Source organism: Solea senegalensis, linkage group LG10 (assembly GCF_019176455.1).
Source record: "Solea senegalensis isolate Sse05_10M linkage group LG10, IFAPA_SoseM_1, whole genome shotgun sequence".
Lineage (NCBI taxonomy): Eukaryota > Metazoa > Chordata > Actinopteri > Pleuronectiformes > Soleidae > Solea > Solea senegalensis.
In genome coordinates this window covers 21,123,264-21,139,522 of record NC_058030.1, presented here as the reverse complement: position 1 = coordinate 21,139,522, position 16,259 = coordinate 21,123,264, and the positions used below count along the sequence as shown (strand labels likewise).

General features: G+C 40.5%; 2 protein-coding genes across 4 annotated transcripts; both read left to right on the top strand.

The window, feature by feature from the left end:
* Positions 1-820: 820 nt before the first annotated feature.
* Positions 821-10,653, top strand: chkb (choline kinase beta). Its single transcript, XM_044036652.1, has 11 exons — positions 821-1,354; positions 2,561-2,669; positions 2,814-2,927; positions 3,375-3,508; positions 3,618-3,722; positions 6,065-6,123; positions 8,343-8,430; positions 8,540-8,648; positions 8,815-8,915; positions 9,314-9,395; positions 9,492-10,653. Exons 1-11 carry the CDS (start codon positions 888-890, stop codon positions 9,546-9,548), a joined length of 1,425 nt encoding a protein of 474 aa, XP_043892587.1. The 5' UTR covers positions 821-887; the 3' UTR covers positions 9,549-10,653.
* A 71-nt stretch (positions 10,654-10,724) lies between these two features.
* On the top strand, positions 10,725-16,073 carry LOC122776223 (kelch-like protein 42). Of its 3 annotated transcripts, XM_044036649.1 has the most exons (9): positions 10,725-11,060; positions 11,474-11,687; positions 12,106-12,294; positions 12,624-12,808; positions 12,898-13,249; positions 13,723-13,868; positions 13,962-14,116; positions 14,836-14,993; positions 15,100-16,073. In XM_044036649.1, exons 2-9 carry the CDS (start codon positions 11,484-11,486, stop codon positions 15,280-15,282), a joined length of 1,572 nt encoding a protein of 523 aa, XP_043892584.1. In that variant the 5' UTR covers positions 10,725-11,060; positions 11,474-11,483; the 3' UTR covers positions 15,283-16,073. The 3 variants fall into 3 exon arrangements, with proteins under 3 accessions (XP_043892584.1, XP_043892585.1, XP_043892583.1); XM_044036650.1 differs by having other exon boundaries at positions 10,725-11,687; positions 12,632-12,808; XM_044036648.1 differs by having other exon boundaries at positions 10,725-11,687.
* The last annotated feature ends 186 nt before the right edge of the window (positions 16,074-16,259 follow it).

Here is a 16,259-nt window from a genome sequence, read left to right as displayed (position 1 = left end):
CTGAGATATGGAGTGAATTTAGTGGCAGCCCATAAGCTCCCACTTAATATAATAATAGTAATAGTAATAACAACTTCAAAACATTAAATAAGCTGGCTTTGCCACAGCTTCTTAGTTTATTAGGCAATAAACCCATATATACAATTTTTGGTTGTTTTAAATATCATGAGCTGGCTTCTGGTATTTATATTTAATGTAATTATGTGTGATTTAGTTTGAGTTTGTATTCAGTTATCAAATGAAAATAAATAAATAAATATTCACCTTTTCACATTCCCATTGAAAATGCATGGATGAAAGGCAGACTAGGGGCCTCTATTGTTTTAATATTGTTATTATTATTATTATATATGAATACATATATACATATGCATATAGAGGCCTGTATGGAAAAAAATAGTGCACATACTGAGCTGGGGTGGAGTGGCACAGTGGTTAAGACTGGTACCCTGTGTGCAAAAGACTTCATGGTTGCAAGTTTAACTCCACCCCTGGCAGGTTGTACTCAATTCCTTTGTAAATTGCATTGGATAAAAGTGTCTGCTAAATGACATGTAATGTAATGTAATTTCCATCCATCCAATGTGGTGTGTGGTTTTACTGTACTTTCAGGGAGTGTGCCTTTATAGACTGTGTTTCTCTTTGTAGGCTCACGCTGTCACGTCACACATCATTTCCCAGAAGCCTTCGCTTTACAGTAAACTCACGTGGGAAGTTGCAACCCTCCAACGCGACCAATGAGATTAGCAAGGGACCCCGGAAGTGGGCTGTGATTGGACACCGAATACGCCAGTTTGGCTTAGTCCGAATCATCAGAGGCTGCGTAGCGAGGCCGTCAGCGTTTATTTGACCGTATATAAAGCTTCGGTGGCTTTTAACTCTGCTCCATGAGATTCAGGCCGTGCGCATATGGTCGCCTCTTCCGGCTAAGTAACATTACCGGCGACCTGCGCTTGTCAGCCAGTCCGTTGTGCCGTGTCGGAGCGTCATATAACCGCGGGTTTCCTTTACTATTCGCCCGGAAACTCACGATGCAGTCAAGTGGAATTGTAAGCAAATGTAGCGGTCGCGACGACGTGTGCTCGGGCAAAGTAGTGGAGCCTGGCCCGGAGCTTTTGAGCAACATTCCCACCATCACTGCAGATGATAGTAGTCCTCCCGTTGAAAAGAGGAGACTGGAACTTCTGTTAGAAGGCAACTGTGATGACGACTCGGAGGCTGAGTCTTTTAAAGATGGAAGAAGCGAAGATGTGGACAGAGACACGAGGAGCAAGGCGTTTGTTTGGTGCAGAGACTTTCTGTCAGGCTCGTGGAAGACAATCCGAGAGGAGGACTTTCAAATCAGCATCGTCAGGTAAATAAATGCAAAAAATAATGACGTTATTAAACACCACTGTCCCTTTGTCTTCTTTTTCTGTATTCGCCTTTTATGAACATCACCAAAGAGGAGGGGCAGAATTGTACCACTACTGTTTTATTTTAAACTGTTTGATATTCAGTTCTCTTTCAGGCCATTTACATTTATGAACATGAGCAAAAATAGGCAGGAAATGCATAGTCTTCATCCATGTCCTTTTTCTGAAAATAATAATTAGCAATGATTTAACATTAGTCCCACTGACTCCACATAAAACTTCAAAGCAAAATTCTACATGAATCCAATTATTGAATAATGTAACCGTTTCTGTGCCAAGGTGACAGAATGCATGTCTATAATATCTATACTTAAAGAAAGTGGTTTGTTGGTTTAATGTAACACACTTTTCTATCAGTCTAATATTTATTATTGTAAGTTCAAATCAATTACCAGTTAATTTCAGTTTTTAAAGACATAATTACGAGGGTGAAGGGCAAGGTATCATACGTCTAAGCAGCCTGTTAATACATTTACTGTCATCATTTTGACACCATTTTTACTACTACTAAATTTACTGTTCATTAATTTCAATAATTTTTCTTCTCCATACTGTGACTGTTTCCCATCCATTCCAGCTTATAATAAATGATGATAAAATAACAGATAGGTATTGTGTGCCAATGTTGGCCGTGTCACTTCATAGAGTTTGAGATTGTTGTGTTTTAAATGACTTTTAACAGGTACATTTTTGTCTTTCACAGTTTAAAGTTATAGAAAATGTAGTGAGACAGACGTTTCTCCTCGGTGAAACTGAGGAGTTATAATCTTATGGTATCACTGCTGTTAACAAGGTTTTTATCATGATGTGATGTGTCCTGAGTTGTGTAGAGCTGCACAATAATGGTATACTGCGATTATTTTTTTGACTAATATTGTGATGGTTCATAATTGAATGGAATCGAGGTGCAACTCCTCATTTAAGATTTGACATTGTTTGGATTTCTTGTTGAATTTCTGTAGCATTGCAAAATGTCATCATATTGTTATTTTCTAATCGTCCAAACACATATTGCTCTGTTAGAATATACTACTGGCTTAAGACGATAAAGCAAAGCATACATTTTTAATTCTGTAGGATGTGGCTCTGTGGTGTTGAGGTCATCTCTCCTCTCTGATGTGAACACTTATGATCTTGTGTTGCAGTGGTGGACTGAGTAATCTGCTGTATCTGTGTAGTCTGCCTGAGCATGTGCACACTGTGGGAACGGAACCTCGTCTGGTGCTCCTCAGAGTCTATGGTGCCATCCTACAGGTTGGTTTGTCCAAAAGGGAGCTTCAAGAAATTCAGTTCCTCTGTAAATGTGTGTAGCTGCACATTTTGAATTATCATACACAGGCTTGAAAAGGGATAATCTGTGGTAGAAAAGCAAAAGTATCATGATCTTGTCTTGTACAGGGAGTGGACTCTCTGGTGTTGGAGAGTGTCATGTTCTCCATCCTGGCAGAGCGATGTTTGGGGCCAAAACTATATGGCATCTTTCCTGAAGGACGCTTGGAACAGTATCTTCCGGTATGATGTACACATACACAAAGTCAGGGGTTGACCAATTCATTTTGGACTTTTGTTCTCCTCCATCTGACTTAACTTATCTTAACTTTTTGATTGAGTAACAGTTGTTGTCTGCCTCTCTGATCTTCATTTATCATTTTATCAGGAACAGAAGGTGTTAACTTATATAATTAATGAATACTAAGTTTTATTAAAATATTGGATAACCAAAAAAGGCAAAAATCAGCCCATATTTGTCCAAAATGGATGTCATTTGTTTCACACTTTGAAATCCTCTCTCACTCATTTGATGAGAATGGCTTTGTAATCAATGTTTTTTTGTGTGCTTTACAATTACAAATATTGCTTATCCGTGTCATATAGAAGAGTGGTGTCTAGGTGCCACTTCCGTCATGTTGGTGAAGCCCTAGCAGAAATTCTAATTTCCATGTGTCTCTGTTTTCCCAGAATACCCGCATGCGCACAGAACAACTTTCAGATCCCACCATTTCAGCTGAGATTGCCACGAAAGTGGCACATTTTCATGAAATGGTCATGCCCTTTAATAAAGAGCCAAAGTGGCTCTTTGGGACCATTGACAAGTAAGAATCCTTTGATAATCCATGCTCTCTCCACTACTCTACAACTGCCTGTTTTTATTTTATATTGTGTGTTCTCACATTTATATATGTTGTTTATTCTCTCCTTTAGATACATGGATCAAGTGATGAAACTTAACTTTGTCCGGGATGCACATTTGAAAAAGTACAAGAAGCTGATGAAGATGAACCTAGTTGCTGAGCTAGAGAGCCTCCGGTAAGTAATGGGAACGAGCTTCAGAGATTAAGATAATGTTTGAGTTAATTGGGCGTTCAGTCATCAGTGTGGCCTCTTATTACTCACTGTCATTACGCGCTTTCTAGGTACACGTACACAAATACAAACAAATAGTGTTTTGTTTGGTTGAATACATGACTCATTCACTGCCTGGCCAAGAAAAAGTCGCCACCTGGATTTAACTGATGAAATGATGCACCCATCATGCCAAGTGCTGACTTTACAAGTCTGTGGTTTGATCTGGGATTGCTGCAGTTGATCAGGTCTAGGTTCAGCAACATTATGTGCCCAAAGAATGAGGTCAGGTGACTACCTGAATATACTGAATGACCAGATGATTCCATCAATGGAAAGTGTGGGTGGTGAGGAATGTGAATCTTTGGGTTGTATCAGATTTTACATTTTTATCTCTCCCATAACTGATCCGGTGATTTTGTTCAATTATCGGAATTGACTCATGCCTACAACTGATTCACAGTCTAAATAGAAGCCCATTCACACCATCTAAAGTAATTACTGTGTGTTTCAGCAGAGGGCACAGTGAAAGCAGCTTGGCCTTAGATCCACATTGAATACATTAGTAAAAAACGCCATGGTGATGCTGTGCTGCTCTCAGAACTCCAAACTAACCCGCTGTGAAAATGGGGGACAAAATCAAATTAAACCATTCCCCTGAGCAGACAATCAAGACACCAAAGCATCTGAAAACCGTCTCATGAAAGTTCTTTATCATAGATGAGAATCCCGGGAACAAACCTGCAGACCCGCCTGTTGGCTCCACTTGAGTGAAGTGGCAGATGTTAATGGGCAGGGGATGAGGAATACCTGAATATCTTTGAAGGAATAATATGTTTATAAATGTTCATTAACTTGATCTTTGCAATAACGTGACAGCACTAGTCACTTCACCATGTGGTCCCACTTGTGCCCATGTAACATGAATGTTGTGCATGCGTGTTTTGAGAGGATTTGAACAATGTGGCTGGTAATCTGAATGTGGCAACCACAAACAACAATGGTTGAATATTAAATTAAACTGTTAATATGTGAAGTTTACAACATAATGTCCACAGAAGGTTCTCCACACAGGATCAAATGTAGGTCAGAAACTATTAGAGTGGGACCTGGATCATCACTTCACATTATCTCCTACCAGGACATGTTAGACACATGTCAGGAGACATTTACCTAGATTTAATGCACGTAAACATTTATACAAGCACACTATGTCCTCACCACTGAATGAGATAAGACTACCAACAAAATCTATGATTAAGATAACAGCAACAGTAAAATGGACTAATATAGATTAATGTGAAAAGATAATGTCTTGCATGAATATGACTGTGAGAGTTTTAGTTGGATGAGTGTTTGTATTTTTGTGTGCACTCCAATCTCTGACCTTTGTTCCAGTCCCTCCACACACTCACCACTGAGATCACCTCACACTCTGGCCTTGGAAGCAGCTCAGTGTTTATTGAGTTTATCTCTGAACACATTTTTGTTGAGAAGCTGCATCAGTGTCACACCAAAGGAAACATTGTTTGCCATGACATGGGATGTGCTGATAACTGCTGTTGCCCTAAGAATGTTAGTCAGTCAGAGTGACATTGTTTTTTCTTTGCCCTCTCAGGCTTTATCACTCCTGAACATTCCACGAGTTATTGGCTGCCTTCCATTATGTTTTTTGCTGACTTCTGACCACTGAATCTTGGCACTGAAATAGTTCTAAGTTAATAAATTGTAGCGTTTTTCTTATAAAGGTTCTCTTTGTAATTGTATCACATTATTATCATCAGAGAATATTGTTTACAGTCCCAACACCCTCGTCTTCGTCAACTGTCACCATGCCTTTGTTTATTTGGTTTGGATCTGCAAGTGATGATGATTCCTCTTGTTCTAGTGTAATGCTGCCCTTTGCTGTTTGAAGCGCAGAACAAATTTCTAAAGCACAATTTCATAATATTGTCTGAAAGTCATCTGATGGCTTCAACTCATTGCACTTAAACACAACACTTGCCTGTTAAGAGATAAAGGAATTCTTGGACAGCAACATGAACTACAGGTGAACGCTTATCTCGCGGTTTCTTCCATGAATGGTGCACATCACAAACTGTACCAGGGCAAGGGTGGAACTCTACTGAACATTGTGCACGGCAGTCTGGCTTTGCTAGCTGTAAAATAGTCTTGTATAACATCTGCATCTCATTGCCTCACTGTAGTGTTTTTGGTCTAGGACACCTTCACCTACTTCTTTATTCTGGACTGATATGCATGCATGCAACACTGACTCTCTCTGATCATGTGACTCTTGTCTCTAGTGAACTGCTGGCAGCGACTCCATCACCAGTGGTGTTTTGTCACAACGACATCCAGGAAGGTAAAAAATTTGTCACATCCTGTCTAATACGCTCTGTCTAATAGTGACACAAACACACACACACACATATAGCTATATGTGTATATATATACACACACACACTCAAATCACACACCTTATGTGTTATCAGCAGCAATTATGACTATCATAATATTTCCGACTTGGTCATTAGTTTTTAAATTATCTTTTTAATAACTATTTACATAATCCGACCACCATCTTTGTTTATTTTGATTTGTTGTGGTAGCAAAGTATAGTATCTGCCAATAGTGTTGCATTCACTGTCCTGTGGTAAATATTAATTCCCTTTCCAAAACAGTCAATCGCCAATCAGTTTCTACTCATTATCACTTTTTACATATTATACATCTATTAATTAAATGTTGCACCCCATTTTCTATAAAGCAATTAAAAAATTTGAATTGACATGACCTGATCTGACCTGGGCTTTACTCCCATTTCTGGATTGTAGTCTGAACCGGTCAGGCATCCTCCCCCTATACTGTCACATTTGTTTGGGAGAGCCAAAGCATATAAATAGAAGCAGCTCATATTCGTATTCATCATCCTATGGGTGAAAACCAGTCAGTGAAGAAGCCGTGACAGATTTAGGTTTCGAATAAACAAGTGTCTTTGAGAACAGGAGTCTGAGATGAGTTTCTGCTCATTCCAAATATTGTTTAAAACCCAACTTTTGTATACTATTGTATTCTCTCCTGGCCGTGAGTCACGATCACAGTGATGAAGAAAAAGATCTTTGGTCAAAGTGTTGCCAGAGAATTTGTGGCACACCGTAAGATAAGATAAACCTTTATTAGTCCCACGACTTGGAACTGTGCAATGTTACAGCATCACAGATAAAAGGGAGAGGTAATGAATAGTAAACATGCATTATGAACCTTGGGTAATGTAGAAAAGTAGGAACATTTGGAATATAAGAAAGTGAAGTAACACAAGTAAACTGTGTTTTTCCCTTGAATGGGCTTATTACGTACCAGATGAAGAGTATGAGGGACTGTACACTAACACATTGCTCAGTTGTATGGATTAAAAGGGATTTGCATACTTCTGACAGCTGCAGGAAAGAACATGTGACACCACTCCTTTTCTGTTGCATTTTTCCAATACAAATTTCTCATTCACTTAACGCATACATTGTATGTATTTTGATTTATAGATATTGTTATTACTTGTTTGAGTTTTCCATTCAAATATTTTGCAAATTTGAACCCAGATTTCAAAAAGACGATGTGTGTTTCCGTTGAGGTGAGCAGCAGGTGGCGCAAAAGTGCAGGTCACCGTGGAAAAATAAGATTGGACAACTGGATGAAGTTCTGTTTCCTTCCCACCGGCCTGGTCGCGCTAAGTTGAGAAATGTGGTATTTTCCTCATCCTTCGTCAGCCATCCAGTGCAGATGCTAGAAGTTAATGTCCATCCATCCATCCATCCATCCATCCATCATTTTATCACAGCTTTATCCTCCACAGGAGGGTTGTGGGGGGTGCTGTGCCAATCGTGGTACACCCTGGTCAGTTCACCAGTCCATCGCAGGGCCAATTATAGAGACAAATTCTACCATTTAATCACATTCACACCTACCGTCAATTTGGAGTGTCCAATTTACCTTATCTCCATATTGCATGTTTTTGGACTGTGGAAGGAAGCCGGAGAACCTGGAGAACACCCACGCACACACGAGGAGAGCATGCAAACTCAAACCCAGGTCTGCTAGGCAAGAGTGCTAACCACTTCACCAGCCGTGTGGCCCAGTGTCATTTATATGATCTCTAAATGTTGTGCTTTTTGTTTGCTGAATCTGTTTTAATAGCATTGAATTGCATTCACCTTTTATCAGTACGTTTTTTTCATTTCATTTGACACCATGATTTATGTCCAATAAATTGATACACATGGACATACATCGTGGTGTAAAATGATGTATAATTTATATAATTGAAATAGTACCAGTAGTGCTCAATCATGTGTCAGCTGCTGTATGGATGTAGGAGAAACACTGCAAGGAGTTGATAAACATCAGTGTCTTCAGTTTATTTACACACACAATGTTCTCACCAACCACACTCACCTTGTCTGAATAGTATAGATCCGTGTTAATGTAACAGATAAACCACATTTCTTGTTTGTTTAGCTGAATCCTTCTCTGGTCTAAAAATAGTGTGAGTAAAGTGGATGACAGTGGTTGTTTCTTTCCATGCAGGTAACATTCTTATGCTGGACAACAAGGACCAACCCTCAACAGATAAACTCATGCTAATAGACTTTGAGTACAGCAGCTACAATTACAGGTAACGTGTGAACTCGTACTCATGCATTTGATCATTCACGGTTAGGTTATTGTCATTTTTGGGGGCTACAGTGTTGCTGTTTATTCATGAATTGGTATATTTCCTACAGGGGTTTTGACTTTGGGAACCATTTCTGTGAGTGGATGTATAATTACACCTATGACCAATGGCCTTTCTACAAAGCCACTCCAGAGAACTACCCCACCAGAGAGCAGCAGGTCAGTTTGAAGAAGTATTTGAACTCCGGTTGCCTCACATCGCCATCTAGTGGTGAAAGTTTGTAATACAAGTTTAATTTGACCGGGACATCACCAAACACCACATGTCACGTCACTTAGTGTGAAAGTGATGTGACTTCTGTCTTGTTTTTCTTTCTCTTTGCAGCTTCATTTTATCAGAAATTATTTGGCAGAACAAAGAAGACACTCTGACATTCCCACAGACCAGGCGCAGATCGAAGAGGACATGATAATCGAAGCAAACCGGTAATAATTTACTTTGAAGCACACGTGACGGATCAACGTTGTGGTATTAGCAGTTTTGAAATAGAAAAGCAGTTTTAAAGTCTGATTTGGTGAGACGACGCTCGGGACCTGTGGAGCACAATACAAACACTCTACCAAACATCTCACTTTAACAGACTTTTAACGAGTGAAACACAGCCAGACTTTTATTTTGGAATATTCATTGGAAAGGAAATGCTTTTTTAGGGCATTTTAACTTTTTAAAAGGTTGAGTGATTATTGTTTCTTGATTCTGGAAAAAACAAAAACCATTGCCCACCTCTGCTTTAGAGCTTTAGTCTGAATCAGTGGAATCAAACATTACGCGTTTATTTTTTATTACAATATTGACTTGTTTGTTGGTTGGATTGTAACTGTAGGTATGCACTGGCTTCACACTTTCTCTGGGGCCTGTGGTCCATCATTCAAGCCAAGATATCCAAGATTGAGTTTGGATACATGGTGAGGATAATACACTTGTCACATGTCACATCTTTATATTCATATATATAAGTTCTGGTTAATGTGTGTCTTGTTAACATGTCGTTTTTCTTGCAGGACTACGCTCAGTGTCGTTTCGATGCATACTTCAAACAGAAAAAGCTCTTTTCCTGAATTCCATCATGTGAAGACGTTTTCCTCTTCTCAGTCACGTCATGCGTTTATGAACCTCTGGCCCTATGCAGCTCAAGTAATTTTACACCTCAAAGCCATGCACATGGAAAAAAACAGTTGAATGAAGTACGTGCCTACGCCCGTAGAGAGCTCACAAGCTCTACAGCTCTGAATGTTATTATTTAAAATTGAAGAGGCTCCGTCAATGTGATTGACAACTTTTATTTCATTATGTTTTTATCACATTTGTTTTTAGAAGTTGCACTTGAAGTTCTAGGACCATTATTTCTTTTGACATGGGCGTCAAATCTGTAGCTGAGGGACGAACAGTCGCGGTCAACAGCATTCGTGTTCTTTTTCTTTTTTTTCCCACAATCATACTGTAACAGTAACTATAGTAACTCGCTGCTTTTTGTGTTTGTTGTCATTCTACCTCGCTCTGTATTCAGTTAGGGATTCCAGAAGGGCTGATATTTACAGTCATCCTCTGTAACAAGTATTTTTTTTATGAAATGTGTGAAATATGCTTTGAAGTTAAGTTTAGGAACTTAATCAAAACAGGGCTATTACTGTAGTAAACAAATCTCTTCTTCTCACAATTAAAACGGTAAATAAGTGTAAGACATTTCAACTGATTATAATTGATCTGGATCCGCCTCTTTAGATATATGAAAATGATTACCTGTAAAATTCCGCTGGGTTTTAAAAATAATTTTAAAAGAAAATCCGGTGGTTTAGTTCTTTGGAATATTAAAATGGGGTGAATTAAACTGTCCATTGGGCACATTTATATGTTATGTAACCACTTTAAACAAGATTGCCTAAAGTAGAGGCAATAGTTATTGAAAACTGTTTTGGAAAATCACATCACATTTAACCTGAATGTGAAGTGAATTCCTCATCCATTCATACCGTCCTGCCATGAATGTATTTTGATTAACATGTAGCTGCGTCGTTTTATTTCACTAAAAAGATGTTTGAGTATAACTTCTGTTTTTGTCCAAGTAGATTTTCACTCTTGTTAAAGTTCTGCTTCTGTTGGTCCTGCTTGCACAACAACAACTTATCATTTAAAAGCAAATAAAAGCAGGTGGTTAGAACGTGATGGTGTGTCTGTTTATCATCGAATCCTCTTCAAACATACTCAAAACAAGCCTTTGTCGCACATGAAGCGACACTCATGTTACTGTCGTGAACTTGAATACCCCATGATGACGTGCAGAGAGAGCGAGGGCAGCCATGTTTGAATGTTGTCCTTCCACGTGCCAGAATAAACCAGCAGAGAGAGAGAGATAGAGGGAGGTGCACTGCTCAGAGAAGGAGGGATACCTAAATTTAACTGGATCCGCTGCAGGAATTTTTACATGGAACTTGTATATTCACCAGGCCTTTTATTTATGACGCCGTTTCACTTGGCATGTGGTCTTAGATCTTAGCTGACAGCTGCTCTGCTGCTTGTGTTGTGGACGGTCATGTGACTTTGAGAGCTGCCTGAGACTGGGTGAAAGGAGGGTGAGACAAACCAGACGGACATGGACTAAACTGGCCTTTCTGTCCACAGTGTTTTAAGTATTGCTTTTTTATGGAAGAATCACACAGTAGTAATGTGCATAGACATTTAAAAATAAAATCATCAGGGACAGACTATGTCAAATATTATTTATCTAAGTTAACTCCCTTTTTTTCCTCAGGAACTTTATAAAAGTGTACTCCAACTTTTTTCAGTCAAGACATTTTAGTTTTCTTGTGTTTAATATTTATTTTATTGAACATAGTTTAGAAGTTATCTCAGAGTTATGCAATGTGTGTATTGTTTGTTGTCATTAAAGTGCTATATTTTATAAATGTGCAGGGAAAGAACTCTATAAGCCCACATTTGTTCACCTCTAATCCAACCAGTGTGTCAGTGACATGAATCCTTTCAGACAGTATTTAATGGTGCTCTTTGAGTGGCTGAGCTCATGGCTGAAATATGGTCTAACACATCTGTGGAGAGATGTTTCAAGTGTGAACGCCAAGAGGCGATCGTCCAGTGCAGACGCAGAGGAGTGGGAAACTGACGTGGCACTCCGCACATATCGCTGCGGACATGGAGGGGAAACCATGGTTACGGTCCAGACCTGTACACACACTTTCCACGTGAGTAAAAAGCAAAACACATGAATTAAAGGCCCAGTGTGTGAGAATTAATAACACATAATGGTGAGACAGTGTAACAGTAGACTCCTCCACTCACTCCTCCCTTTCCCCACATGTGTCAGAGCAGAAGTAGAATGATGTTGTTCATTGTTTTCAATTCAAACTTGTGTTCAGGCTGCTGTAGACACATGGTGGCGCAAGATGGTGGCCTCTGTAAAGCAAGGCCCTTGTCTAAAGTCCATGTGAAAAGCCTATTCTAATGCTTTAATTAATTCATTTTAAACATATATACAAATACTTGTAAGTGGTATCTTCAATGTCTTCCAATAAACAGTTTAAGTGTTACATAGTGGACCTTTTAAAAAAAATAAAAATAAACCAAGGCCACAAAAAGTGACTGAGATCATTGATTTCTAAGGTGGACCTTGAAAGACTTTCAGAGTGCAGCGATTACTTCAGGGCTTTGTCCCAGTCCAAAATGAGAGAGACCTCGGAGAGTTTCATCCACCTGGACCATGTGTCCTCTTCTGTCTTCTACAATATCCTTGAGTTCTCCTTCCACAATAAGTTCAAAGTCCCAAAGGAGGAGTTGGACACACACATCCAGGTATACACACATTCCTCACCCCCTTTCAGACCTGGTTTAAACGTCCACATCCTCAGTCATCTGTGTCAAGTTCAGGTCTAAACACTCCCAAAACATGAGATGTGTTTTGGGAGTGTCACAAAAACCACATTCAGAGCTGGTTTGAATAAAGGGTGGGCACCCCAAATCCAAGGATGTGGTCACAGAAGACGCATCCAGGACGTATTTTAACGCCATGGCGATCAGATCACTGAGGACAGATGTTCATACCAGGTCCAAATGGAGTCTTTGTCTTTGTGGATGACACCAAAACCAACCTACCACCTCTTTCTTCCTGTGTGACTGTGGAGGTGGGCAGCTATCTCCTCACAGTGGCCTTCCTCTCAAAGTGTCTGTCCGTACTGGCAGATGAACTCAGGCCAGATAACTGTTTGTCTTACCTGAGTCTGGCTCAGGAGATCTGCTGTGCCGAGCTGAAGATGACCGTGTTGACTTACCTGAGTAGAAACATGATGGAGCTGTCACCCCTCACCAGGTATGCAGTATTTAACAGTGTGATTATGAAGCTTATGTTCCTCCATTTTCCTATTCTGGTAATGCCATGGACTTGTCATTAAAATGCAGGCATCTGAAGGACGAGGAAAAGGATGAGGTCATCAAACTGAGGACTCAAGGAGAGCGGCATCTCTGCAGCGTCAGGAAGGAGAACCTAACGACTTGGAGTGACCCAGAGACGGAACGTGCCCGACACGTTTTCGTCCTAAAAGAGGGAGAGGGCGGTGAAAGCTGGCGTCCGGTCACAGAGCTTCCTTTCAGAGCGGATAAGTGGTGTTTCACTGCAGTGGTTCTGTATAACTACCTGTACATCATAGGAGGCTACAGGCAGCGTGTGAGGAGAGGATGGGAGTTCAAGATGGCTTCCTTCAGGTACAATCCCACTACTCATATGTGGGTCTTCACAGCTCCTCTGATCAAGGTAAGAGTCTCACACCCATCCTCACATCCACTGGTTCCTTATTTAGTAAGCGTTATCATCATCATCATCATCTCTTCCCTTTTCTTTAACTTATTACTGAGGGCCTTGATGTGCTGACTGATTTCAAGGGTGATCTGATGACTTTTGCAGGAATTGTACTCACAAACACATTTTGTGTTCCCACTAGTCACACAGACAGACACCGACAAACATTTCTGACCATTTTAACTTCCATTACTTTAACAGCTAGCGATTCTTTGAAGGTACATAATGGTTTGGTAAATTCGCTTCACTTATTTTACTAGCTCACTGTCGCTGTAAACGTTACCACATGACATATACTGACAAACAGAGAGTTGATGGGTTTAATCAGCATTACATGTTGCATGATGTGAACCCCTTTGGAGATGTTTTGAATGTAGAGACAGACATTTGTTTATATTTAACACTTTGGCGATGTGTTGCCTCCACAGAAGAGAAGACACTTCAGTGCAGTGGCATGTGACGGCTGTGTTTACGCTGTGGGAGGCTGGTACTTGGACTCTCTCGTGAGTCCAGACTCCTGCACGGCTCTCTACACAGCTGTGGAATGCTATGATCCCTGGCAGGACACATGGAGGTCCGAGTCCTGAACCTGAAATATGAAGGAAATCATTTTTGGCCCTTCAGAAAACCGTTGTGTTGTTGTGACTGTTTGTAATCCCTGTCTCAGATTTGTCTCCTCACTGCCACTCACTGACTTCCAGTTTAGCGTGTCATTGTCCCATGATGTGCCTCTTCTTACTTGCCTTGGACACTGTGTGTATGTGTTGGGAAGCATCCAGAGGACGGGAGAGAAACTGATGCTACAGTACGACACGAGGCAAGGTGAAGTCACAGCATGCACTCGGGTCCATTTGATATTGAGTTTTAAAAGCTTTCGCATTTGTTTTGTAATATAATTCACATTTTAAAACTTCAATATTCTCTTTCAACCTTTATTTTTCATTCATTTTCTACCACTTTATCCTGCACACATGAGTCGCAGTGAGCTGGAGCCAATCCCAGCTGACGTGGGCTGAAAGGCAGGGTACACGCTGCTCATGTAGAGTTTCCAATGAACCAAATCTGTATATTTCTGGACTGTGGGGGGGAAATCGTAGAGTACATGAGGAGAACATGCAAACTCCACAAAGAAAGGCCATCAGTCAAACCGGTATTTAAACCAGCAACCTTCTTGCTGGGCCAACATAGTGAATGTAGCCTTCACTTAGCATCAAAACTCAACAGATGTTTACATTATCAATTGTGGACTATTGTTAAAAACATGGTGGAATTTCATCTATATGTATGCACTGTACCTTTACCATTGTAAAACATATGTGCAAATCAGGCACTGGAAACAATTCTGAAGAGTATTAAATCTCAAAACTTGTAGCAAGACATTCCAAAGGCTTTTAAAATTCAGCTTGTCTCCTAGTTGTCTTCTCTGTCTCCTAGTTGTCTTCTCTGTCTCCTCGTTGTCTTCTCTGTCTCCTCGTTGTCTTCTCTGTTTCCTCGACCTCACTCCACGGACTTCAGTGTCTCATGTGTGTTCTGTGTGACAGACTCGTGGTCTGAACTGCTGCCCACGCTGACCAGAGCAGACATGGACCTGCCTACTCTTTACTTCCTGTGTGCCACAGACGAGCTGCATGTGATCGGTGGAAACGCCTCAGAGAATGTGGTGACATCATTCTGCGTGCAGTCACACAAGTGGGGACAGGTAAGAATTCACCACAGAGACTTCATGAGACAAGAAGTGAGTTTGTGAAGGTCAAAGGTCATACATCTTTATTTTTTTTACTCCCAATTGTTCGCATTTTGTCCAGGTGCATTGGGCTGAGAAAGTGGCATTTGCAGGACAGGGGACGGTTGCAGACAACAAAGTCCTGATTCCAAGTGTCGAGCACAACACAGTCGCTGAGATCGACCTCCAAACTCTGTCCCTCAGAGCTTTTCCTCCTCTTCCAGTCTCCGTCCGCTACGAAGCGACCTTTCATCTCCACTTCTGATCCTCTTCTTATTAGCTTCTCTGCTACACTGTGCATAAGTGTGATTATTGGGGCTGAATTTGTCAGGTGAAGATCTTGTTAATCATTGGCCTGAATTGACATTTCCTTGAAGTTTTAGTAGACTACTGAACATGTGGTGATTTCTTTTGTTGCTTTTGTCGTTTATTTTGGTCTAAACATCCATTGTCTACTGCTTTATCTTCCACGAGAGTGTTGCGGGGGAGCTAAAGGTGGAGTCCGTCGCAGGGCCAACACACAGAGATGAACATCCATTCACTTTACACTCACATTTGAGTGTCCAATGAACTGCTGTGTGTTTTTGAACAGTGGGAGAACATGCAGGTGCTACTCAGAAGAATGTAACATTCTTTTTGTATGCTTCGCGAGTTACCTGAATCAGGTAATGAATTAATAATACACAATTATAATCTTTTCTTTCTTGCACAAGTGCTTCTACTCTCTATGATACACATGGACAACATTGGTCTGCCCTGCAAACCAGTTTTATCCGGCCCGCTGCGTCCTCACGATTCACCTTAAGCTGACTCTCTTGCTCGGCTCAGGTGACAGATCGACGTCGTGATATTAGCAGGTGTGATGACAGAATCAGAGCTAAGATGAGAAACAGCCGCAGAAACAGAATAGTTGCACAGTTGCGCAGACTTTTATTTTGAAACAGTCACAGGAAAGGTGTGAGATTACATGTCGCAACAAAAAATAAAAGTTGTATTTTTACATTTAAATGTAAAGGTTTTGCTTGTTGTGTATAAAGATGGGTTTATTATTCTTTATTTGTGGCCCTTTGCTTGCTTCATTTAAGTCAGTGTTGCCCTCCCCTGATCTATGATGAATTATAGAAATATAGTGTGTCTGTACATCCTAACACAGCACTGCAGCAGAGACTTCACAGCATATGACGTCAGGGCCCGTCTGTGTTTGGTGGTGTCTTGTTTCAAAGAAGAGGTATGTCGCAAAAC